This window comes from Triticum aestivum, chromosome 7B (genome assembly GCF_018294505.1).
Source record: "Triticum aestivum cultivar Chinese Spring chromosome 7B, IWGSC CS RefSeq v2.1, whole genome shotgun sequence".
In the NCBI taxonomy this organism is placed as follows: domain Eukaryota; kingdom Viridiplantae; phylum Streptophyta; class Magnoliopsida; order Poales; family Poaceae; genus Triticum; species Triticum aestivum.
This window is the reverse complement of record NC_057813.1, coordinates 521,896,181-521,919,919: the sequence shown is the minus strand read 5'-3', so window position 1 is coordinate 521,919,919 and position 23,739 is coordinate 521,896,181. Positions and strand designations below refer to the sequence as shown.

The window sequence follows — 23,739 nt, the reverse complement described above, 5'->3', positions numbered from 1 at the left end:
TATCATAATGTTAAAATGCAATTTAGTCCTGAAAATGGGCACGAGCACGGGTCGTGCTCGCCGTTACCAAGGACGAAACCACTTGGGACATGAACTCACCACAATAGCACCGACAACTCGATGGTGAAGAAAAAGCATATGGACGTCTAGTTCAAACTTAGCTGCCTCTCTATAGGCAGCGGGGTCAGGAGGAAGATCGGAAGAAGAAAGCCACACTTTCAATTAGAAGGTGCAACAGCAGAGCGACGGAGGCCGGTCATCAACCGCCATGACCAAATCCTTCTGAAGAGAAAGGAATCATTGGCAGACGATGTAGCTCCATCACCAGCACCACCGGAGACAAGCACAAGAACGAGCCGACATTCCACAAATGTCACGCCTTAAGCCTCCTCTTTTTTTTTTTGCGAAAGCATGTCTTAAGCCATTGGCAGGCAGTCCCACGCCCTACATGTCAATGACGCGAAAAAAGTGTGGTTTTAAATTTCAAATCATCCAAATTCTTGCTCCAGGTCAACTTTTGACACACCGTGCGAAGGACAAAATCCACTACGTGTGGTTTTTTTTTTTTTTTGAGGGTGGTTTTTGGCAGACACCACACCCATCGGCCTACGTCGCCCCGCGGTACGCAAAGCCAAAATGTGACACATAATGCAATCCACGTGCCCTGTGTGGCCGTCTCGGCAGTGCACGCCACCCATGAGCCGGTGAGCGCCGCCTAATTTCTTTCGTGAGGACCAGGTTAACCACACAAACGCTCCGCATGGACCGCATCGCATGAGTTCACCCGAAAACCAGGACTGCGACCCGCCAACCACCGAACCAACAACACCGCAGTCCACCGTAGCCCCTTCCGTCGCGCGCGGCCTCCCTCCCTCGACCTTTTCGGCGCCAGTGGAGTGGATAACCATCGTGCCTGCGTGCGGATGCTTCCATCCAAGCCGGTAAAACTCCAGCACACTACGGCTCTCAAACTTACCTTTTCCCCCTGGTTGGTGCCTGCGGATGCCGATGACGGAGACAAGTGCGCCACCAAACTTAATGACTACTAGTAATCCGTCTGAGCTCTCCCCATCCGTCTCTTGAATACTACTCCTAGTTCCGAAGCTTCGGATATCGCTTTCAGATAGAGAGTGGAGGGGGGAGGTCAGAGGAGCAGAGCGCGAGAAATCTTTGCCGTCTGGCCCCCGCTTCCAGTGCCAAGTGCCAACTGCATTGCCTCCCGGGCCGGCGATTGACTTGACCCGCGCCACCGCTCGCCCCCCGGATTATAGTTTATCTCGTCGTGCCGGGCGTACAAATCTTGGTCTTAGCTGACTCAGCACATCCCCTCCACTCTACCAATCCTCTTCCCTCCCGGAGCAGAGGCCTGCGCTGCGACCTTGGACGCCCGGAGCAGGGTAAGCACATCCCTGCGGATTGCTGATTTATATATTCGGGGATGTTGTTGCGAGAGAGAGAGAGAGAATTCCGGGTGTTCGTTTCTTGGGGTTGATTGATTCTGGTTCCGCTGCGCTACCACACCGGCAAGTTGGTATAATCCCGCACCTCCCCACTCCGCCCCGCCTCCGCCTTGTCTCTTTCTTGCGACGGTGCGCGATTCTCCGTAAGCCCACGAGGTGTTTGGATCTGATCGTGTGAGGCAGTTCGTCGAATGCTCCTAAGTTGTACTAGTAATTGGCGTTTTATTTTAGATTGTTATATTTAGTATTTTTGATAGGTCGTTGTCTGATCTCGTTCAGAGATTTCGATATGCCCGATGCTTGTATGTAGGGACTGCAGTTGCCAGTCTCCAGTATTGGCAATGAGGAGGAAATGTGGGGGTAGATAGGGGAGGCTGTGGCTGTTTTAGGGTGTGAAACTTACCCGTTCTGGATTAGAAAGTCACCCCTCCTCGAATTAGGAACTCGTCTAAAAGTTCACATGTAATTGATGGGTGGATCATGTTCTGCCAAAACACCAGGATTTCTTGATTTATGTGCGAAAAGTACATTATTACTTGATTTATGTGCGAAAAGTACATTATTACTTGATTTATGTGCGAAAACTATCTAGTTGTGTACACAAGTACTGATATTCTCTTCTATTCACCAGGAAGTTCAACTAAGTGCTGAGAAATGGGGCAAAAGGACTCCAAGCCGTCGTATAACTCTGCTGACTATGGGAATTCATCCAACGGGTATAACTCGAGGTATGCAAACATGCCCTCCAGTTACAGCCCAAGGTATGCCTCTTCGGCGGGTAACAACGTGCAGCAGCCAGAAGCACAAGCCAGGCTGCAGAGGAAGTATTCCAGGATCGGTGATGACTACCGTTCCGTCAGTCAAGTATGTATTGATGGCCTTTTGTGCCTTCGGTTCTCTTGTTTTCCTTTCCCAACTTTTGATGCATGGTTTTCAACTTGATGTGGCTGAATGGTACTACCATTCATCTTATTCAGTCGTCTCAGGTGGATTTTGGAATGTAAACTATCTTTAGTAGAATTAGTTTTATCTATATGAGTATTTCAAGAAGGATAGGGCTTTAAGTATTCTGTTCGAGAAATCAAAATAAAGTTTGCATCAGCAAAGGAAGTTATCTCTTGCTCAATATGATTATTTCTGCAAGGTTACAACCATTTCAAAAATTTCAAGCCACCTGCATTAATCATGTTCTTTTCAATTGTACTAGCTTTGGGGACATACATACAGTCTTGTCTCTTGTATAATTTGCACGTATTTTTGGCAGTGAATGCATTTCTCATGGGCCTTCTTCTTCTACAATGTTACTTACAAGTGTGCAATTGCTAATGCACTGAATGGTCAACGGTCCTAACACCTAGTTCAAATATGAGAAGCTGTACAATAGTGTATACAGATTTTGGTTCTCTCCTAAGTCCTAGCCTGTCATATTCTCAGCATTAATTTGACTGGCATGGCGATTTAATGATATGGTACTGTCCAAGTGTACCTTGTCTGACATTCTATCAATCTTAGGCAGTTTTTGTTTGTATGGTAGGATTCCTAATCCAAGGTTTGATGATGATAAAATATTTTTTCCTGCAGTTAGATTTTACTTCTCCAAAGAAACTGACATCTTCTATAAGATGTGACTGCTATTTACTTTACAGTGCATTTTCAGTAAAAACCTTGATATCTGCAGTCAGACTTGTGGACCATTAAGCTGACAACCATAACAATCAACTAAATGGGTAGTCCCATCTATTAAGGGCTTTGCTACTTCACCTGCACAAAAGATAAATAACTACAATGTTGATATGGAGCTGCAGTAGTATACTGTTATGTTATGAAATATTATTGAATTTGTATTACTTAAATGAAATTGGATTCTACCAGCTTATGCATTTTTCTCAAGTACTGCAGCCCAGATGACAGTTACAAGAGTCTTCCACATATTCTCGCTTTCGATTATTGTGTTGTGAACTTAAAACTGAAAGCAACACCTTTTTTACACTGTTACAGGTGACTGAAGCTTTGGCTCAGGCAGGCCTTGAATCTTCAAATCTTATTGTAGGCATTGATTTTACAAAAAGTAATGAATGGACAGGTTAGCAGCTGATCTTTCTGCCTTTTGACTATAGGTGCATATTCTTTTTTGTTAATGCTTGCTTTGGGGTCCACTGCCGCCTATTATTTATTAGTAGGTACTGCTTAGTAGAATACTAGTTAGTTGCCCATGTAGTTCGTGGTTTATTGCTATTGAAGAAAACCATTTGGTCTGTGATGTCAATGGCATGCCAACTTCTCTATTATAAATCTTTTGTCAGGCGAAGCCACATTATGCACATGAATTTCTTTAGATGAAAGGCAAGCAATGACAGCATTTCTGCTTTTGTATTTGTAGAAAGAATACCCCCCCCCCCCCCCGCCTCCCCTCCCCTGTTGCATCTTATATGATAATCATCTATGTTAGATCATAGTATTTTCATTTAACCTGGTATAATTTTCAATTTAGGTAAAATTTCTTATGACTGCCGCTGTCTACATGATATCGGAAGCATTCCAAACCCTTGCCTCTATATGTGCCAATCATCTATATCATATCATAGAATTTTCATTTAACTTGCTATGCTTTTCCATTTAGGTAAAATTTCCTATAACCGCCGCTGTCTACATGATATTGGAAACACTCCAAACCCATATGAGCAAGCCATATCTATTATTGGAAGGACACTTTCAGCTTTTGATGAAGACAATTTGATTCCCTGCTTTGGATTTGGTGATGGTAAGCTTAAGGTTCCAATTTTCTTTTTCGTTGACCATGGATTTTCAATGAAATGTCTAAATGAATGTATTGAATATAATGTTTCCTTTCGATGCTGGCAGCATCAACTCATGACCAGGAGGTATTCAGCTTTTATCCAGAGAACCAACCATGCAATGGATTTGAAGAGGCATTGGAAAGATACAGAGAAATTGTTCCAACTCTTCGATTAGCTGGTTTGTTTAAGTAATCACTTAATTTAGATTTCATAAAAGTGAAGAGAGGAACAAAATTGCTACCAGAAGTAGCTAAGAGTTCCCACAAAAAAAGATGTACGGAAATAATCTGGATTTAACTTGCACAGGACCAACATCTTTCGCTCCAATAATTGAGACAGCAATTGGGATTGCAGACAGCACCGGCGGTCAATATCATGTTCTTCTGATAATTGCTGATGGACAGGTGCACCACAGTTTCACCAAGTTGTGCTTCTGAATCACATGTTCTTTAGAGCCATTAAATGATGGTCACTCTTGCATGTCTTGCTTGTATAACCAGTTTTCACTCTGGCTAAAATTTCTGCTGATAGGTTACTCGAAGTGTGGATACACAGTCTGGGCAGTTAAGTCCGCAGGAGCGGGATACCATTGATGCTATAGTGAAAGCTAGGTACTTGATTCAGGATTTTAAAGTAACACCTTTATATTCTACCAAGTCAATCCTCCTAAACAAATTGCACACAATAACATCTATTTTGAAAATATTCCAGCCACTTTCCCTTGTCTATTGTTCTTGTTGGGGTCGGTGATGGACCATGGGATATGATGCATAAGTTTGACGACAACATACCGGCTCGGTCATTCGACAATTTCCAGGTGATTGCCATACAAATTACATGCAACCTTTAGCTGTTTTTCTGGTTCTCAATAACTGAGACGTGAAAGAATACTTAATTTCATGCAGTTTGTGAATTTCACGGAAATTATGTCAAAGAGCATAGCAGCTGATAGAAAAGAGGCTGAATTTGCATTGTCAGCATTGATGGAAATCCCTACGCAGTACAAAGCAACACTTGATCTCCAACTCCTTGGGTATTTTACAGTTTTTCAACCTCACTTTGTCAAGTAGAACAAATGCTTTGTGCTTGCAGCGACAATATTGCCATCTGACTGCTTTCTTCGATTCTTCCTCTGTTTCAGTCGTCGCCAAGGAATACCTCCAAGAGTTCCTCTGCCTCCACCAACAAGGACTCATTATTCACGGTCTACTAGCTTTGACCAACAGTCTGGTGTTTATTCACGGTCTAGTAGCTTTGGTCAACAAACAAGTGGGTTTCAGCAATCAGATAGTTTCAAACAGCGACAGCATGGAGCTACAAGGAGGCCTGACAGTTATTCATCTGAAAGTTCACAGCCTGCGGCTTCAAGGATACCCGACACTTATGCATCAGAAAGTTCAGAAAGCACACTTGTACGTATCTTTTCATGTTTACACCGTATTCCGACCATTTCATACCCATATATGAATAAATAAAACTGTGTAGTAAAAGTTAACTTTATCTACACCGCCAAAAAAGCCTGATGGAATCTTTTTAACCAATACTCTTGCATGTTCAGACCTGCCGATGCTAAGGGTTATACGGGGCAACTATTAGGTGAAAATGCACAATGCTGTGAAAACAGCGAATAGAAGTTTAAAAAATTCTCAAATAATTTCCACTACTAAGGACAGATACTTATTGCAAGTATTTTGAATTTGAAGTTGAATTTTTACATGAACGTACCCGTCTGTAGTAGCCTCTTTTTAGAACTTTTTTTCAAGCTGACACAGCACATCGTCACGGAATTTGTGTTTTTTCATTAGATATGCCCCTGAACTTAGGAATACTATTTCAGACAACACTGCTAGTTAAATTTGGTTTATCCTCGGTTCACTTCTGCCTGTAAAATATTTATGCTCCTTTTCAAATGTGGACTGTAGATCGTTCAGACAACACTATTGTACTTTGACACATACACTTGCATCTTGTGGCCACATGTAGATCGTTCCTCTTCCGAATGCTAAGTTTGTGTATACTGACAAAGTTTGAGCTAACTGCCAGACCCTCTAATTTTTAGTGGAATATGAACTAAGCCTGGCATTTTTGTGCATGCAGTCATGCGCCATATGTATGGATAAATCAAAGGATCTTGCATTTGGATGTGGGCATCAGGTGCAGAAAATATTCCCTTACTTTCCTCTAAACATTTGTTCGCAATTCTTGTTGTATATACTAATTGCTAACACACATAATTCAGACTTGCTATGACTGCGGGAAAAATTTGGTGCGCTGCCCTATGTGCCAGCAGCACATAACCACCAGGATCAGGCTGTATTGATTAAAAGCTGATCTCCTGATGCTTTTGAAGCCTATGGTGTTGCCAATACTGAAGAAGCTCGGTGGAAAATGTTCAGAATCCGCATAAATTTTAGTGTTCTTACTGCAGTTGGAGTGTCTTCAATTAGCTGGTGATTTAAGGCCCTGTTGGAATGCAGGGTTTATTCTCCATCCCTTAAGGGAAATGTGGATTGAATGTTTCGGTAAACTTTCTGTGTTCCAAAAGGGCTCTTGCTGTCCATACAAGGCACTGAAGAATGTTCCCTGGAAAATAATGTACATATTGCTTTCTTTTCTTTCTCTTGTAAATAAAATGAACAGTAGAAAAAATTCAGGATGAACCAACTAGGAAGACATTTGCGTTGTATATTAATTAAAACCTGTTATAATTGTTGAATATTCAATTTTATACTAATTTATTTCAGTACATTTTTTGTGTGTATAATGTAAATACGACGAACGCCTGAATATTTGAGGATGAACCAATCAATCTTATCTGTGCTGAGTATTACTGATACTTTTTTCCATGAAACAAGCTCAAACATATAAAAGCGTTGCACTCACACTTTCATATACCAGCAGTAGTTCTGGTTAAATAAGAGTAAATTTGAGAGAGAGAATTGAAGTACATGGTAGCAAGGAAGAGCATATATATCTGCATGCACGCACGAATCTCGGCGCTGTGCGGCGCCTTGTGCACACACACGGGTTGCACCGAGGTCTTAGGTCCGGGAAAGATTTGGATTACTCCTATGAAAGTCGGTGCAACCACTGAACCACATAGAAGGGAGTACCACATACAACACTTTCTTCAAGTTCACCATGACATTCGAGATGCGAATACTCACGAAGATCTTCAAATAAGAGATCTCATCGAGGAGTGGTGGACATGGAATGGGCAACAAGACCACTAGTTCCACCTCTATGTTTCATGTCATGTGTGTTGAACTTTGTTTTACTAGTCAATGTGTACATGCAATGCACGTTAATTTAGAAGTATATTAAGTGCATGCGGATATTAAGTAGGATATTATTTGCGTGTTATTATATGATTAGCGCTATATTTGGTATGAAATTAACTGTACGCTAAACATGTTGAGTGCTCGACATTGAAGCAGTCTAGGTCGTTGGATTGACATGATTTGATGGTCGAGATTAATTGGATCTGCCCCTTTGGGTCTTTTTATATTGGTATAGATGTTTGATGAACATGTCTGTTGAATTTGAGCTTGTGGATCAATGAACTATGTAATTATGCACTAGTATTTGTGTTTTATTTGCTTTGGATTAACTTGACAGGAGTTTGATATTATCCTTTTGGATTTATTTTGTTGAACATGCTTTAAAATGTTGGATAGTTGAAGGCCAAATTTTTAGGGCACCAGTTTTGCATCATCTGTTACGACAGAAAAATATTTTTGGTGTCCAAAAACCTGTTCTCTCCTGCCCTAAAACTATTTTTGGGCACTGATTTTTACATCACCTGTTGGAGATGCTCTAAGGAGGAGGGGAGAGAGAATTCAGCCTAGATCATGCATGCAGGCTTGTTCCAAACAAAAGGTACTCCCTCTGTCTCAAAATGTACTGTATATTAGTTTTGTCCTAAGTAAAACTTCATAAACTTTGACAAAAGAAATGTCAACATCCACAACACCATTTGCCTCCGTCCCAAAAATTATCAAGTTCACATCATATATACATTTGCTATTTTAAGTATTCATATTTTCATGTAGCTGGTCTTTGAACAATACTATTTTGCATTAGATTTTGGGATGGATTGAGTGCATACTTTTCCTGAAAGCAAACGAATTTCTTGTTTACCCACTAAACCAAATCCTCATAAAATATTCAATCATGTTTGTTATGCTTTTTTAAAATTTTGCTATCTTGTAGTACAAGTTTGCAAAGATCCTAATCATACAATATCTCTCCTGTGGAGATGACTGATCAATTACTAATCCATCTGTCTCTGTCTTTCATCATTTTACAAAGCTTAGCATATTTGCCTCCGCTGCCAATTGCATTGCCTCAGGCGATTGACTTGACTTGGCCACCATTTGTCCCTGATTATTATGTACTTATTTGCCTCGTCGTGCGGTCCATATATGACATATCTCGCAGCTAAGCGGCTGCTCCTCTACTCCTTGTCGTTGGGCCGTTGCCGTGGAGCGGAGACCTGCGTTTTTGATACATAGAGCAGAGTAAGAAGCCCTACCCATGGTTGTTTTACTCATCTTGAAGTGGGGGAGACGAAGATGATGGTTTGTTGGGGTTAATTATGGGTTCCGCTTCTGCTCCAGCAAGCCTAATCTGGCCTCTGCCCTCTCTGCTCTCATCCCTTTCTTGTTACTCACCAGTTGTCTGATCTCGTTCTGTCCCTTCGAGCTTTCTTTCTGAAAAGGGTAGAGGGCCCTCCGATCCATATTATTTGTCATTTATTTATTACAAATTTGTACTAAATTAGCGACAATTAATATGGATAGGAGGATTTTTTGTTTTGAAACGTATTGTAAATTTCTTTCTCATCGGCTTTTCGTGTTAGAGGCCTTGGGGCCACACTTTCTTGGCGTGGCTTCGTGTTTGTGGCCGAAAATCTCATTTATCTTGGTGATCCGCTTTTTGGTTAACTTCTATGATTTTCTTCTAAGTTGATGCTACAGTAATTTAATCTAAAACTATTAGTTGTGTATGGTTTAGCAGTTTATATTATGCTCTCTTCCTGCCGTGACAAAGTTCGGCTATGATTATCTTGATCATATCATGTTGTATTCCTTATGAATTGGATGATTCAATTGAGCGCTGGTGCTTTTTCCACCATAGTAAGTTACCGGCAAGAATTTCCATAAGAATATCACCTATATCGATTCCAATAGCATCACATTTTATTTCAGAAGTTTTCATGAAATCTAGTAAAGCAAGTAAACTGATGTATGCACAAAAACCATATGTCTTGTTTCCAACTAGTTAGTGTAGAGAAGTACTGATCATTTCATCCATTCAACAGGAAGTTCAGTAGTTGAGGAATGGAGCAAAAGGACCCCAAATCTTCATACAACTCTGCTTATCGTTACGGGAATTCATCAACAGGGTCTAACTCGAGATATGCAACTGCACCCCCGGGATTCAGCCCGTGGTATGCCTCTTCTGCGGGTAACAATGTGCAGCAGCCAGAAGCACAAGCCCCCTGCAGAGGAAGTACTCCAGGATTGGCGACGACTACTGCTCTGTGGCTCAAGTATGTATCGATGGCCTTCTGTGCCTCCCCTGGCTCTCTAATTTTCGTTCCCAACTTTTGATGCATGGTTTTCATCTAGATGTAGCTGAATGATACCATTCATCTTATGTAAAATTTTGGATGCAAACTATCTTTAATAGGATTATTGTTATCTATAAGGGTTTCAACAAGTATAGAAACCATAATAAATTTTCACTAGCGAAGGAAGTTATCTCTTACTAGCTATTATTATTGCTCTTCCAACCATTTCAAAATTTCAGGTCACCTGCATTACCATGTTCAGTTTTAGTTGTGCTAGCTTTGGTTACATGAAGCCTATGATAAGGTCCATTGGCCCTTCCTTCGGGAAGTCTTACTCCGCAAGGGCTTTGATGACCGGTGGGTGACCAGAGTTATGCAACTCGTCTCCTGCGGTCGGACCGCGGTGAACATCAACGGTGAGATCGGACCCTACTTCCCCACCCTCTGTGGGGTTCGCCAGGGTGACCCGTTCTCACCGTTTTTGTTCAACATGGTGGTCGATGCCCTTGCTGTCATCCTTGATAAGGCCGAAGCCGCTGGCCATATTCACGGCGTAGTCCCTCACCTGGTAGGAGGGGGAGGGGTCTCCCTCCTCCAATATGCCGATGATACCATAATAATGGTGGAGGGCTCGGCGTCTGACATTGCCAACCTGAAGTTCCTCCTCCTCTGCTTCCAACGGATGTCCGGGCTCACTATCAACTTCGATAAGAGCGAAGTGACGATCCTTGGTTACCCACCTGAGGAGGCCCTGGCCATGGCTGACCGGCTGAATTGTCGGTTGGGTTCTTTCCCCGCGACCTACTTGGGGATTCCCATTAGTGACTCGCGGCTCACCGTTGCTGACCTTCGCCCGTCAGTGACTCGGATGCAACATCGCGTCGAGCCCTGGAAGGGGAGGTGGCTTTCGAAGGCAGCCCGGGTGATTCTCATCAATTCCTCGCTTGCCAGCCTACTCTGGTTTCTCATGAGCTTCTATAGCCTTCACAAGACGCTCCATCAGGAGATTGCCAAATACCAATCCAGGTTTTTCTGGGCAGGCGAGGGGGATAAGCAGAAGTACCATATGGTGAGCTGGCCCGATATTTGCAAACCCAAGGACCAGGGTGGCCTTGGGATCTTGTCCTCCCGGCGCATGAACATTGCTCTCTTGACCCGTTGGCTCTGGCGTATCGCCAATGGGGAGGGAGGCCTCTGGCTCACCACAGTAGCCTGGTGTGGCTGCTGCTCCGGTCGTGGAGGGATCCATGGTAGCTTGGCATGTCGGCTGCGGCGGCGGCTGACATGTTTCGGCGTCGGTTCGACCGTAGGCGGCGTGTGGCGGCCTTCGATTCCTCTCCCCGTCGCCTACGCACCACTTCCGTTGAAGGACTGGGCTTTTCTCAGTTGTGGTTCATCGCCCGTCTCGCGCCCGGCAGCAGGACAGCGCCTGTCTCGCGCCCGGCAGCAGGACTGCGCCTGTCTCGCGCCCGGCTGCAGGACCACGCCTGTCTCGCGTCCAGCAGCAGGACTGCGCCCGTCTCGCGCCTGGCGGCAGGACCGCGCTAGTCTCGCGCCCGGCAGCAGGACTGGCCGATAGCGGCCAGTTGGGGGCAGCTCAGGGGTGCGAAAGGCGGGGCCTTTCCACCCGTCTCTATAGGTGGCGTGGCGCTGGGTAACTGGTGAGGTGGCGTCGAGGTCTTGGATTCCGGGGTGGCGGCCCTGGTGGTGGTGTCGCGGTGCTCATGGGCAAAGCCCGTGCCTTGTTGCTGCCCAGTGACCATGGTCGTGTGGGCGGCATGGTCGCCGGGGTGTGACGTTCGGTGGCGGGGAGTATGGGCCGGGGTGAAAACCTGTCCTTTCTTCGGACGGACCGGCGGCGGCGAAGCTCGCTCCCTTCCTGAAGGCGTCGTCGCGGCCATCATTGCCCGTCGTGTTGCTCTAGGGGAAACTCTGACTCTCGGGTCGGGCGGTGGCGGCGCTCCGGTGTCGTTTCCTTCCTGAAGGCACTGCCTTGGAGCCCACGGTTCGTCATATGCGGCTTCATGTATTCGCGGTGGCGTGTTCACGGGCGAGGACCCGGATGCTCTTGTAGTGCTTGGGGTGGTGTTACTGCGCTCAGCACTTATGTATCTTGCCTTGGGTGTGTGCGTGTGTTGTGGTGGCGTGCGTTTGTACCGGGTTGTTGTTGGTCGTTGCTTTATATATAAAGCGGGGCGAAAGCCTTTTTCGGTAGTCCGGAATAAGTACCTTCGGGGCCAACCGTTAGCTTTCTGTCAGCGCTCCGGTGGCTCCCAGTTCTGGCAGGCCGTGATCCAGCTTCTCCCCGTGCTACGCATTGGCACGTCCATCTCGGTTGGCTCCGGATCCGAGACCTTGTTTTGGTTCCACCCTTGGCCGCGCGATTCCCTGATCTTTTTGCCATTGCGGTGGATCCTAGGATCTCTGTCGAGATGGCCCTTATTGACTTAGGGCGTTTCGCTTTCCGACGTCCCTTCGGCCCTCTGGAGATGGCCGCTTGGGACTCCCTCCTCCAGGACATTGCCCTTCTCCCGATAGATGTCGAGGACGCCTCTGACTCCATTCTTGGCGCCTGGAGCCCTCTGGTCGCTTCTCCACGAAGTCCTTATACTCGGCCATCGCTCCTTCGATGGCCCCTGAGCCCTTTAGCCTGATCTGGGACATTCACCTGTCCCTGAAGATCAGGATCTTCCTGTGGCAGTGGATGCGAGGACGCCTTCCCTCTGGGATCGAGGTCCTCAAGCGCAATGGACCTGGCGACGGGATGTGCCCCATGTGTGGCACAGTGGAGGATGCTAACCACATCTTCTTCTCCTGCACCACAACACAGTTCCTGTGGTCCTGCTTCCGTGAGACGGTCGGCGGACATTGGTGTAATACCAACTTCCCTGACCTGTTTGCGGAGATCCACGCCTCCCCCCCCTCGCCTCCGCCATATTAGATGGCTATGCGTTGGGGTCCTTGCTTGGACGCTTTGGACTATTCGCAACAAGCTGGTTATTCAGAAGACTCCTCTCCGCCGTGCGACTGACGCGATCTTCAAATTGTGTGGTTACTTGCAACTCTGGCGGCCGCTTAGCCGCTCCCAGGACCGGGACGCCATCAACACCCTCCTCGCCGACCTTCGCTCGATGGCCTTCCACTTGGCGCCCCCGCCGCCACCCCCTCCTCCGGAGCCAGATTAGACTTGTTACTCGGGTTGCTGTGTGTGTGTGTGTGTGTTGTTCTGTGTTCAGGGCTTGTTGAGCTGTGCCCTTAGCATTAACCCTTTGTACTACTTTGTGCTTTGTGAGACTTTGTGTGTGTGTGTGTGTGAACCTTGTTGGATGTTTGGCTTGGGCGGTTTGCTTTATATATAAAGCGGGGTGAAAGCCTTTTTCGGTATAAGTTGTACATCTCCGGTGAATGCATTTCTGATGGGCCTTCTTCTTTTACAATAGGACTTACTTGATACTCCCTCTGTATAGTAATTACTAATGCACTGAATGGTCAATGGTCCTAATACCTAGTTAAAATATGAGAAGCAGTACACCTTAGTTTATACAGGTTTAGTTTTCTCCCACATCCTAGCCTATCATATTCTCAGCATTTATTTGAGTGACCAGATGGTTTAATTATACAATATGATACTAAGTGTACTTAGTTTGACAAAATTTACAAATCTTAGTCTCTTCGTATGGTGTTGTGATGATAAAATATTTTTCCTTGCATTTGGATTATATTTTTCCAAAGGAACTGCCATCTTCTATAAGATGTAATGCTATTTACTTTTCCTTGCATTTTCAACACAGGCCATGATGTCTGCAATCAGGCTATGAACTAGTTTAGTTGACGGCAATAACAATCAAACATTTAAATCGGACATCAATTCATATTCTGCTACTACACCTGCACAAAACATAATTACTTAAATTTTTCAGATGGTGCTGTAGTAGTGTACTGTCATGTCATCGAACATTATTTCAGTTTTTTTGCAACTTAAGTGACACTGCCTTTGTATCAATTTATGATTTTTCCACAGTTTCTACAGATTCAGATGACATTTAAGAGAGTCTTGCACATACTCTCCCCTTCGATTATTGTGAACTTAAGACTGAAGTTGTACCTTATAAACTATTGCAGGTGACTGAAGCTTTGGCACAAGCGGGTCTTGAATCTTCAAACCTTATTGTAGGCATGGATTTTACGAAAAGTAACGAATGGACAGGTTGGCAGACTCACAGTTGATCTTTCCACCTTCTGATTTTGGGTGCATATTTATGGTTTTTATGCTTTGCTTCACTGGTACTCCCTCCGTTCGGAATTACTTGTCGTAGAAATGGATGTATCTAGACATTTTTTAATTCTAGATACATCCACTTCCACGACAAGTAATTTGGAATGGAGGGAGTAGCTTTTTAGTGATCTAAAACGTCTTACATTTGTTTAGGGCAGGAGTTGTTAGCTGGACGCTAGATTATCTCCCATATAATTTGTGGTTTATTGTTAGTGAAGAAAGCCGTTTGGTCAATGGCTTGCCACTTGTCTATTGTAAACCTTTTTTCAGGTGAAACCATAATATGCTAAGAAATTTAGTTAGTAAGGAGAGCTAGCAATGAGGACATTGTACTTCAGGATGAATGCACCCCATGTTGCTTCTATATCTCATAATAGTCTATATTAGACCATATTTTAGTTCATTTAACTTGTTAGTTTTTTTTCATGTTAGGAAAAAATTCATATAATCGGCATTGTCTGCATGATATTGGAAGAACTCCAAACCCGTATGAGCAAGCCATATCTATTATTGGAAGGACACTTTCGGATTTTGATGAAGACAATTTGATTCCCTGCTTTGGATTTGGTGATGGTAAGCTTATGGTTAGAGTTTTCTTTTAAATTGCTCGCTTGGTGTGTTTCCAATAGAAAGTGTAAAGGAATGGTATTGAATAAGAGCATCTCCAACAGCATCCCTATAATTTGGTGACCCAAAACCAGTTTTAGGTGTGGAAAGAGAAGTTTTTGGGTCACCAGAAATTTGTATGCTTTTCCGGCAGCCGTATAACTGGTGCCCTATAATTTGAGAACAACATGAAACAAGATGATCCGACGGCAGGGGGGGCGGTAGGCGGATCCGACGGCGGGGTAGTGTGGGGATGGCGGCATGAGCGGATCCGATGGTGTGGAGCGTGGTGGGACAGCTGGAATTGGGCGGGACCGGCTGGCACCGGCACGAGCTCGGCGACGGTCGTGGGGGTCTCGGCAGTGGCCCCCAAGCGGTGGAGCTCGGGGCAGCCATGGAAGTGGCGGCGCGCGGCGGTTGGGTTCCCGCCACGGCGATTTTAGGGCAGCTACTAGTGCTGATGCAAATTTGCATCACTTGTAGCAATTTTTGCATCAAGACCTGAAAATTTTGCATCACCATATAGCTATAGGGCTGTTGTTGGAGGCGATTTTTTTATTCCAAAAGGCAATTTTTTGCACCACAACTGCATATTTAGGGTTGCTGTTGGAGATGCTCTAATGCTTCCCTTCCCTGCTGGCAGCGTCAACTCATGACAAGGACGTATTCAGTTTTTATCCAGAGGACCGCCCTTGCACTGGATTTGAAGAGGCATTAGAAAGATACAGACAAATCGTTCCAGCTCTTCGATTATCTGGTTTGTTTAAATAAACATTTAATGTAGATAGATTTGTTCTTCCTTTATTTTCATAAAAGTGAGTTCACACCAAAAAAATGTACTGAAATAATCTGGATGTAAACTTGCACAGGACCAACATCTTTCGCTCCAATAATCGAGACCGCAATCGGGATCGTGGACAGCACTGGTGGCCAATATCATGTTCTTCTGATAATTGCTGATGGACAGGTGCACCACAGTTTTACCTAGTTGTGTTTTTCTGAGTGGCATCCTCTTTATAACCATTAAATGGTGGTCAGAAGAAATTCTTGCAGAGTCTTATTTGTATATTATATCCAATTTTTCACTCCGGCTATAAGTTCTGCTGATAGGTTGCTCGAAATGTGGATACACAGTCTGGGCAGTTAAGCCCACAGGAGTGGGACACCATTAACGCTATAGTGAAAGCTAGGTATCTGATTCAGGATTTTTTAAGTAACACCTTGATAAGTGAAACCTCCTAAACAAATTGCACACAATAACATCTGTTTTGAAAACATTCCAGCCACTTTCCCTTGTCTATTGTTCTCGTTGGGGTCGGTGATGGACCATGGGATATGATGCATAAGTTTGATGACAACATACCTGCTCGGTCATTCGACAATTTCCAGGTACAAATTACATCTAACCTTTAGCTGTTTTTCTGGTTTACAATAACTGAGACGTGGAAGAACACTTGATCTCATGCAGTTTGTGAATTTCACGGAGATTATGTCAAAGAGCATAGCAGCTGACAGAAAAGAGGCTGAGTTTGCGTTGTCAGCATTGATGGAAATCCCTACGCAGTACAAAGCAACACTTGATCTCCAACTCCTTGGGTATTTTACAGTTTTTCAACCTCACTTTGTCAAGTAGAACAAATGCTTTGTGCTTGCAGCGACAATATTGCCATCTGACCGCTTTCTTCGATTTTTCCTCTGTTTCAGTCGTCGCCAAGGAATACCTCCAAGAGTTCCTCTGCCTCCACCAACAAGGACTGCCTATTCACGGTCTGCTAGCTTTGACCAACAGTCTGGTGTTTATTCACGGTCTAGTGGCTTTGGCCAACAAACAAGAGGGTTTCAGCAATCAGACAGTTTCAAACAGCGACAGCATGGAGCTACACGGAGGCCTGACAGTTATTCATCAGAAAGTTCACAGCCTGCGGCTACAAGGATACCCGACACTTATGCATCAGAAAGTTCAGAGAGCACACTTGTACGTATCTTTGCGTGTTTACTTCCGTATACGCACCATTTCATACCCAGATATGAATAAATCAAACTGTGTACTAAACCAACTTTATCTACATCGCCAAAAAAGCCTGATGGAATCCTTATTAACCAATACTTTTGCATGACTTGCCAAGGCTAAGGGTTATACAGGGGAAGTACTAGGTGAAAATGCACTATGCTGTGCAAATAGCGTTTACAAGTTACAAACATTCTCAAATAATTTTCATTGCTTTGCAAGATACAAAAATGTTTAACATCAAAGTCGAAATACTTTGCAAGATACAAAAAAGGCAGACACTTATCACAAAATATTTTGAATTTGAAGTTGGATTTTTTACATGAACATACCTTTCTGTAGTAGCCTCTTTTTTAGATTTTTTTTTCAAGCTGACGCAGCACATCGTCACAGAATTTGTGTATTTTTATTGGATATGCCCCTGGAACTTCAGTGACTGGAAATCCTATTTCACACAGCACTGCTAGTTAATTTTTGCTTTATCCTCGGTTCACTTCTGCCTGTAAAATATCTATGGTCTTTTTTTCAAATATAATACACTTTAGCTTGCTATTGTACTTTGAGGCATACACTTGCATCTTGTGCCCACATGCAGATCATGAAATAGTGTTCCACTTCCTAGTGCTGACAAAGTTTGTGCTAACTGCAAGACCCTCTAATTTTAGTGGAACAGGAACTAAGCCTTTGCAAATTTTGTGCTTGCAGTCATGCGCCATATGTACGGATAAATCAAAGGATCTTGCATTTGGATGTGGACATCAGGTGCAGACAATATCCCCTTACTTTCCCCTTAACATTTATTCACGATTCTTGTTGTATATACTAATTGCTAACACACAAATTCAGACTTGCTATGACTGCGGGCAAAATTTGGTGCGCTGCCCTATGTGCCAGCAGCACATAACCACCAGGATCAGGCTGTACTGATCAAAAACCGACCTCCTAAAGCTTTTGAAGCCTATGGCGCTGCCAATACTGAAGAAGCTCGGTGCAGAATGTTCAGAATCCGCATCAATTTTACTTGTTGTCCATAAATTTAAGCGTTCTTACTGCAAGTTGGAGTGCCTTCAATTAGCCGGTGATTTAAGGCCTGTTGGAATGCAGGGTTTATTCTCCATTTCGCGCAAGGGAAATGTGGATCGAACCGTTTCGGTAAAATTTCTCTGTTCCGAAAGGGCTCTTACTGTCCATATAAGACACTGAAGAAATGTTCCCTGGAAATAATGTATATATTGCTTTCCTTTCTTTCTCTTGTAAATAAAATGAACAGTAGAGAAATTTCATGGACCCATTAGGAAGACATTTGCATTGTATATTAATAAGAACCTGTTATAATTGTTGAATGTTCAATTTCGTACTCACTTTTTTCATTATATTTACACCAGAATATTTGAGGATGAACCAACCAATCTTATCTCTGTTCAGCTGAGCATACATCTTATCTGATATTCAATTTTTTCTCATGAATCAAGCTCAAACATATACTAAAAGCGTTGCATTCACACTTTCATATATACCACTTATATATCATCAGTAGTTCTGGTTAAATAGGAGAAACCGGGAGGAGAGAGAATTTAAGTACACGGCAGAAAAGGAAGAGCATATATATCTGCACGCACGCACGCACGCACGAATCTTGGCGCAATCCATGTGCCGCGCCGTGCGCACGCACACACGGGTTGCACCGAGATCCTGAATACGGGAATGGCGCGGGAGCGACGGTGCCTTAGTACTTGTAACCCGCGACGTGCAAGCTCTCGGACGCGGCGGCGTCCCCGCCGGCGGCTGCGCCGCCGTACTTGCCGAGCGTGGCCTCGGAGTTGCCCTTGCACCGGGCGAGGAAGGTGGCCTGCGCGTCGGCGACGTTCTCCTTCTTGCCGGCCCACTTCTTGATGGTACTCTGCTGCAGCGCCCGGCCGAAGGAGAAGGTGAGCGTCCACGGCTTGAGCACTGCCAGCTTGTTCATGGCGTCCAGGTTCTGCGTCGCCTGCTCCTCGCTCTGCCCGCCGGACAGGAACACCACCCCGGGCACCGCCGGCGGCACAGTGCGCCGCAGCGCCGCCACCGTGTACTCCGCTATCACCTCCGCGCCAACCTACACGACCATGAGCAGATCGATCAGCCATGCAAACGAAGATGAAAGAAAAAGTAAGTAACTGAGCGGTACTAGGAGGGAGGGACGTGCCTTGGGGCTGTCGGAGCCGGGGGTGACCATGTTGGGCTTGAGGAGGGTGCCCTCGAGGAGCACCTTGTGGTCGTTGAGCGACTTGTAGACCGCGGCGAGGACGCGCTCGGTGGCGGCGGCGCAGGCCTTGATGTCGTGGGGGCCGTCGGTGAGGATCTCGGGCTCCACGATGGGGACCAGCCCGTTCTCCTGGCAGATGAGCGCGTACCGCGCCAGCCCCTCGGCGTTCTGCTTCACGGCGAGCTCCGACGGCTCGGCGCCGGGCCCGATCTTGAGCACGGCGCGCCACTTGGCGAAGCGCGCGCCGGCCTCGTAGTACTTGGCGCAGCGCGCGCCCAGGGAGTCGAGGCCCTGGGTGGTGGTCTCGCCGTTGGTCCCCGCGATGTCCACGGTGCCCTTGTCGACCTTGATGCCCGGGATGACGTTGCCGGCCTTGAGGATGTCCACGAACGGGGTGCCGTCGGCGGCCGTCTGGTAGAGCGTCTCCTCGAAGAGGATGACGCCGGAGAGGTACTCGAGCGCGCCGGGGGCCGTGAAGAGCATCTCCCGCAGCGCCTGGCGGTTGGACTCCACGTTCTCCACGTTGATGCTGGCCAGCCGCTTCCCGATGGTGCCCGTCGACTCGTCCGCCGCCAGGATGCCCTTCCCCGGCGTCGCGATGTACTTGGCCGTCTTGATCAGCTCATCTGCACATTTTCGTAATGCAAAAAACCATCAGCATGCTGCACCACGGGCGCATGAAAACACAGGAGCCAGACCGAAACACAAGGCAAAAACCTGCGTATTTCCCGACGAAGGCAGACATGGCGGCGGCGACCGTGTCAGTCAGGAGGCTCCGGGGCCGGCGGCTGCAAAATCCAAACGCTAGGCTGCTCTGCTCGCGCTTTTTGTGAGGTGGCTGTGCGAGTTATCTCTATCGCCTTATAAACCCCGGACGGGAGGAGGATATACCGAACGGCCGAGGGGAATCTGTGATGCACGGGCCACTGACTCGCGCGGCGCCGGTCACTCGTTGGGGGTCGGGGGGATAGGGGGGGCGAGCCGCGCCACCCAAACCCACCTCCGTCTGCTGGCCAGACAAAATACTAGGAATACAATTTTTGCAGCTAGGAACACATACATGTAGACACCATGGAAGGTCGATCCAAATAAAAACTGAACAAGTGGTGGTGGTGATGTGGACTTTATCCATGCAGGGCTGGCCGGGTTTCTTACAAGACACGAATCACGGATGTATCATCAGATGGTGGAGCATACATATATGTATTACATTTCCCCACTCTGCCATGGATATGTGAGCTGTGGTCCAGTGTAGAGTGAGAGAGTGAGGTGCCACCACGATGTTTAACGTTGTAAGCCCACAACAATGTTTTCAGTATTTTCTGAGGCATCGCAATTTGAAAGATATTTAAATCGGATATTTTGATGCAGTCCAGGGATATTTAAATCGGATATTTTGATGCAGTCCAGGGCTTTGGTGTACCGTCGCCCAGTTTTTGGGAAGTGATGCATGGCTGTTCTTAGTTGGCGGAGCGATTTGTCTAGTTAATTCCGTTAACTAACGAGACCTCAGCCAGCTAACTAGCTATGCGGAGCCATCCCTCCACAGCTACCTTCTTAGAGGGACTATCGCCGTTTAGGCGACGAATGTTTGAGGCAATAAGGGTAATGTCATGTAACCAAGGCAGTACACGATACAAGATCGAATACAAGGCATCATACCGGAGCATTCCTAAATTCACAAACTATCTCTCTGTTTGTTAAATTTCGATTCCACACGTCTCCATAAAGAACAAATCATCTCATCGAGCAGAGTTTCCCTGGAATCAGTAATACTATCGGTAAGTTGGACATGCATGTATATCTGTGAACACAAGCTCCAAGGTCATCTTTGACACACTCTCTCCATGTCAAAGCAAAAGCAAAAAAATGTCGCTGAGCTGAGCACAGGCCGACACAGATGGGTAGAGCAACCACCGGGTGAACTCATCGCCCGAAGCATCTCAACACTGAGGCCACAAGGGTAGATGACAGAAACTTCATTCCAGCAGACCCACCAGGGAAGTATGAGATGGCATAGTATACTAGCGCAAGGATCTGAAAAATAGAAGAGTTTTGTTAGCTCAAAGTTAACAGAAGTGATCGAGCGCTCAGTAGCCAGTGCCACCAGAGACCAAGGATGCCACAAACTGCAACTTTAAGGGGTTTGATGACCTATTCACATGCTACAAATTCACAGTTCTCTTCAAAGTTGTTCCAGTTGCTAGCATCCAGAGAAGGACAAAATAACAGCACAAGAGATTGTGGGGTGTAAAGGAGAAATTCTCACCTGAAGACAAGAGAAGAAAACAGAAAGTATGTAGCTATGGAGCACCATTGACACATAGATGGTAGCAAACATGCTGCCAACAAATCCAATGGTGAAAGGTAACCTCTGTGGAAAAAATTAAAACAGCTTCAGAAAATGTACCAAAAACATATATATAACAAAAGTTAAATATATAGAATATAAGATATGAACTAATTAAATCAACAACCCAGTAAGTTCCCTATAAACTGTTGGAATAAAAAATATATGATATATGGGAATACATAAAACCCAAAATGTGCATATTATTTTGTGAAAAGAAAGTATGTTATCATCTAAAAACACATTTTAAAACAAAGAATGTATTCAGTTATTCACTAATCATGCCTTTGACATGGAACAATAAAAAACAATGCACATTCGATCTTCTGTAGAAAAGCGCTTAACCACTGGCAGAAAATCATTGACAATGCATTTTCAGGTTGATGTTTCACAACTGGATGCTCACTTGATAACATGTCATTATCAATGCCTCAAGGACATGCTATTTACTGTATAAATTTGGCCATGTATTATCCTTTTCTTTTTTATTTTCTTCAAAGCAGAGGAATTGTTTGATCGTCACTAGAAAAATACAAGTACAAGATGCTCTCCCAGCAAAATGTTTACAATATACAATATACACTTTAACCAATATCTTCAAGGAGAGAATTGGATGGAAACAATCTAATATGTGCAATTTGTGGTAAAATAGAAATTATCAAAAGACAGAAGAAAACAACATAAGTTTTGTTGAACAGCGATTCCCAGGAATGGTGCTTATTTAAGGACAATTGATACCTCTCTGGAAATCATATGATAGAGCTGATTCTTGGGTCCTTTCAATGCAAAGAAAGATCCAATGATGAAGGCACATCCCATCGTGAAACAGATCGCAAACTTTTGAGGCATTATTACCATGACTGGCAGGAATATTGTGAACGCGATGAAAACTAGGAAAATGCCACTGGCAAGAAAAAGACCGAAATACATGAGAGATTTGCCAGACGGAACACTGCTTGTTGAGGACTGGAAGCTGCCAGGGAACCCTCTAACTCCTTTAGATACCCTGGAGAAAATAGAATGGCAACGCAATCAGCATTCAGCAAAAACTAAACAGTTAAAAGAAAGGTTAACTAGAGGTTTGGTCAATGCCATCTTTTACGAGTGTTCCTCTAGTTAATCTTGAAGAGCTGTTGCGATATTTAGCCTTTCAAATTGCTCTAGAGCTAACAATTAACAAATGTCTTTCATATGTATGACTCTAAGCAGCTCGCCATTACAACATGAATCACGATGGTGACTTGAGAAAACATAGATTCCTTGATTGTCTATACCTAATAAGCGACTAACTCCTGACTAACGATCCTCAATCACGATTTGAGATAACCGAAGGTAATACACTGCTGCTTAAAATGATCTAATTGGCCAATGCTAAGAAGCTATTTTACAATAGTAGCTCTGGAGTAAAAGCCTGCGCAAATTCTCTTCACATGTAACCAAAAAGAAACAGCACCGAAGAGGCGATCCGGGAAGCGCTACGCTACTAACAATCTATTCATGGCACCGGTAGTTAAGCTTAGTTGGGGAGAATCCACCGCATCCCGATTCACTTGCACAAACCCTAGGAGGAGGTGGAGTGACGACGAGAGGGGGGGGGGGGGGGGGGGGGGGGGTTGCTTACACGCCGAAGGTGCCGGTGACGCGGTCGTTGGCGGAACGGACGGCGGCCTCGATGTCGATCCCGAATCCTCCGCCGACATCCTCCTCCGCGGAGCGGGCGGCGGCGTAGGAGTTCCATTCCGCGAGCAGAGACGGCGGCGGCTGCGAAGACGCCGCCGACGAGGAGGGCGAGGGCCCGGAGCCGGAGAACCACGCCTGCATCTCGGGCCCACGCCGCCAGGAGTAGAGACAGCCGGAAATGTGCCCTGTTTACTTGTTACGAACCCCTAAAAAAACAAAATTATTAAGATTTTCTCACCTAAACGATTTGTTTTAGCTGGGGTGCGAGGGGCTGCTGCTCCTCCCAAGATTCTACAATGCGTTCGCCCATTTCAAAAAAAAAATTCCCGAGGAGATACCATCCTAGGTCGGCCATGTGTCCCATCCAAATCTTGGGCTAATGCATTGACTATTTAATGCAGAAAATTTTGAAGTGTAATACAGTTTTTGAGAAGATTACGATTTTTAGGATGGTCAGGCTGCACCCAATCTGAGTCTCGAGGACTACTGCACACCGCATTTATGTTCCTAAAGTATATTGTCGAGCTAGGATTTGATCTTCAGGCTTATTTCACGAATCAATCTGAGTCTCAGGGGCTACTGGGGACAGCGGTTTTATATTACCCGTCAGGTGCACCTCTCTCGGCAGAGAATAAATTACAACCGGCTTGCGGAATTTTGTTCCCAAAGGGCGACAATCTACAGCAACAGCTCAAGATCGAGGTGGTGCAACACTTCGGAGGCAATCCGGCGTTGGAGCTT

At 45.2% G+C, this 23,739-nt stretch overlaps 3 protein-coding genes and 1 pseudogene across 5 annotated transcripts; 2 read left to right on the top strand and 2 right to left on the bottom strand.

The window, feature by feature from the left end:
* The first annotated feature begins 950 nt into the window (after positions 1-950).
* LOC123157038 (E3 ubiquitin-protein ligase RGLG5) lies at positions 951-7,006 on the top strand. Of its 3 annotated transcripts, none has more exons than XM_044575263.1 (12): positions 951-1,048; positions 2,092-2,324; positions 3,459-3,543; positions 4,081-4,221; positions 4,323-4,436; positions 4,565-4,662; positions 4,790-4,869; positions 4,970-5,075; positions 5,164-5,291; positions 5,400-5,670; positions 6,356-6,412; positions 6,498-7,006. In XM_044575263.1, exons 2-12 carry the CDS (start codon positions 2,115-2,117, stop codon positions 6,576-6,578), a joined length of 1,371 nt encoding a protein of 456 aa, XP_044431198.1. In that variant the 5' UTR covers positions 951-1,048; positions 2,092-2,114; the 3' UTR covers positions 6,579-7,006. The 3 variants fall into 3 exon arrangements, with proteins under 3 accessions (XP_044431198.1, XP_044431197.1, XP_044431199.1); XM_044575262.1 differs by lacking the exon at positions 951-1,048 and adding an exon at positions 1,097-1,397; XM_044575264.1 differs by lacking the exon at positions 951-1,048 and adding an exon at positions 1,514-1,531.
* Positions 7,007-8,784: 1,778 nt separating this feature from the next.
* Positions 8,785-18,073, top strand: LOC123157037 (E3 ubiquitin-protein ligase RGLG3-like; annotated as a pseudogene).
* Positions 18,074-18,205: 132 nt separating this feature from the next.
* LOC123157039 (fructose-bisphosphate aldolase 5, cytosolic) lies at positions 18,206-19,966 on the bottom strand. The gene is made up of 3 exons (XM_044575266.1): positions 19,686-19,966; positions 18,909-19,594; positions 18,206-18,818 (listed from the first exon to the last, which is right to left on the bottom strand). Exons 1-3 carry the CDS (start codon positions 19,711-19,713, stop codon positions 18,450-18,452), a joined length of 1,083 nt encoding a protein of 360 aa, XP_044431201.1. The 5' UTR covers positions 19,714-19,966; the 3' UTR covers positions 18,206-18,449.
* A 675-nt stretch (positions 19,967-20,641) lies between these two features.
* LOC123157040 (protein transport protein SFT2) lies at positions 20,642-23,228 on the bottom strand. The gene is made up of 4 exons (XM_044575267.1): positions 22,940-23,228; positions 22,057-22,324; positions 21,238-21,342; positions 20,642-21,005 (listed from the first exon to the last, which is right to left on the bottom strand). Exons 1-4 carry the CDS (start codon positions 23,137-23,139, stop codon positions 20,895-20,897), a joined length of 684 nt encoding a protein of 227 aa, XP_044431202.1. The 5' UTR covers positions 23,140-23,228; the 3' UTR covers positions 20,642-20,894.
* Positions 23,229-23,739: the final 511 nt, after the last annotated feature.